General features: G+C 39.6%; 1 protein-coding gene across 1 annotated transcript; it reads right to left on the bottom strand.

The window, feature by feature from the left end:
- Nucleotides 1-260: 260 nt before the first annotated feature.
- LOC105562377 lies at nucleotides 261-2315 on the bottom strand. The gene has a single exon (XM_012013173.1). It carries the CDS (start codon nucleotides 2313-2315, stop codon nucleotides 261-263), a length of 2055 nt encoding a protein of 684 aa, XP_011868563.1.
- Between the last annotated feature and the right edge of the window lie 35 nt (nucleotides 2316-2350).

Here is a 2350-nt window from a genome sequence, read left to right as displayed (position 1 = left end):
CTCCGCGCGAGTCTTCGCGCTCACCGTTCGCGGTGTCTCCGCGCTCACCAGTCGCGCACTCGGTTCTAGAGGGTGCCGGCACTCCTCCGCGCACGTACGCGTCAAAGAGACACACCAGTTAGAAAGAACAGGAACTTTATTGGAATTAACACGTCAACACGGCTCGAGAGCCAAGCTTCAAATCTATCGATTGATTACATTCAAAATAGTTGCCGATCGGTATCGTGGCAACCCGCCACGATACCGGGCGCCGCTTTCCGTTAGTGAGCAGGATTCCTTGCGAGCGTAACAATATATTGGTTATTATCGTTCGTTACAGGTAGAGGTCCCATGATATCTAATGAAATTTTGTCGAAAGCTGCACCTGGGGTATCTGTAATAATCATTGGCTGTCTAATTTTTACTCTTGTTAATTTTTTCAGCTGACAATCTCTACATTTCTGGATAAAATCCTGTATATCCTTTTTTATGTTAGTCCAAAAATAATGAGGCCTAATCCTATTATAGGTTTTAGTGACACCTTTATGTCCTCCTACTGCTGACGCGTGGTTTTCTAATATTAATTGTTCGCGTTCTGGTACAGTAGGGTTTCTTACCAAATTTTGGCAAATAATTATTCGACAATTGGTTCCTGTTAACATTTTCTTTAATTGTTTAATGACATATGACCATGGTAGGTCGTCGAATGAAATACTTTTAGACATATATATGTTCGTTAATTCTAGTTCTGTTATTACGTCTAAAAGAGACAGTAAACAATTCTTCAGGTTGGTTGGTTCGATTAACGTGTAAGAATTTAATTTTATGGGTAAAGAAATTAAAGTGTTACCTTTAATGGTACGTATAGTAGCTCGTTCATATGTAAGGTGTTCATACTTTGGCAATAGATTAGCATTATAATATAATTGCGCTCCTTGGTCAAAAGGCATACCGTTTACCTGAATAAATATAGCGTGAACTCCTTTTTGTTCTAAAAAATTATTACGAACTTCGATAATGTTAGGAGCTTGATTTACATTATATTCAATATAATGTAATCGGCGATTTTCGTATGGCGTGGTCACATGAGTGAATATTTCCTCGTAATCGTGGTCAGAATCGGAGCTTAATTCATCATCACTTGACATAGGAATTTCTTCAATTGTTAGTTCTGACGCGGGGTTAGACATTTCTACATAATCATCATGAGGTGAATTTAATGACATATTCATTCGATTTGCAGGATTCGTTACTGACGAGTTCGAAGGATCTGGTGAGTTGGGTGCAGGTAAGGGAAGTAGGGGGGTAATAATCCGTGATCTAGGAGAAAATAAAAATTCATCAGAATCATCACCGGAATCAATGGGGAAAATAAAATTTACTGGGGGATTTCTAGATAAGGCGTCAGCGTTATTATTTAAAGTGCCCTTCTTGTATTTTATTTCGTATTCGTATTCCAGGAGTTTGCTTCTCCATTTCCATAATCGTGAGGATGGATCCTTAACCGAGTTTAGCCATACAAGTGGTTTGTGATCGGTAATTATAACAAATGGTTTACCATAAAGGTAAGGTCGGAAGTGACTTACACAATATATAATTGCTAAGCACTCCTTTTCAATGGTTGAGTAATTCTGTTCCGCCTTGTTTAAAACGCGTGAAGTATAGGCGATTGGTAAATCTTTCCCGATGGGGCCTTGACTTAGAATGCCGCCGATAGCATATCCAGATGCATCGGTCGTAAGAATAAAAGGTTTCGTGAAGTCGGGATATTGTAATATAGGATTGGAGCATAGGGCGGTTTTTAAAGTAATAAAAGCACTTTCTTGACTTGTAGACCAATGAAATTCTTTATCTTTTTTCAGTAAATCAGTGAGTGGTTTAGCTGTCTTGGAGAAGTTTGGAATGAATCTTCGGTAGTATCCAGCGAGGCCTAAAAATTGTTTAATGTTCTTAGGGCTCCGGGGAACGGGAAAATCACTTACAGACTTGATTTTCTCGGGGTCTGGTTTGACGCCATGTGATCCAATAATGTGTCCCAAGTAACAGACTTCTTTACACAGGAATTTACACTTATCCGGTTGTAACTTTAAGTTCGCTGAGCGTAATCTTTGTACTAGTCGTTGGAATTTTATTTCGTGTTCTCTTAGTGATTTTGCGTATAATACAATATCATCCATGTATACGAAGAGCTCGTTTCCCTGGAGTCCTGATAATACGTTATCCATTAATCTTTGAAAAGTAGCGGGCGCATTCTTCAGCCCGAATGGCATCCTCTTGAACTGGTAGTGTCCGTATGGCGTGGTGAAAGCGGTTTTGTGAACATCCCTCGGGCTCATAGATTTGATGAAATCCGGACGCCAAATCCAAGACC

The sequence above is a fragment of the Vollenhovia emeryi genome, unplaced genomic scaffold (assembly GCF_000949405.1).
Source record: "Vollenhovia emeryi isolate VEMERY1.0 unplaced genomic scaffold, V.emery_V1.0 DF944907.1, whole genome shotgun sequence".
NCBI lineage: Eukaryota > Metazoa > Arthropoda > Insecta > Hymenoptera > Formicidae > Vollenhovia > Vollenhovia emeryi.
Note: the sequence above shows the minus strand (reverse complement) of the source record. Positions and strands in the feature narration are given on the sequence as shown.

Excerpts from the sequence above, each read along its gene's own strand:
- LOC105562377 (XM_012013173.1), bottom strand. The coding sequence starts at position 2,315 with ATGAGCCCGAGGGATGTTCACAAAACCGCTTTCACCACGCCATACGGA.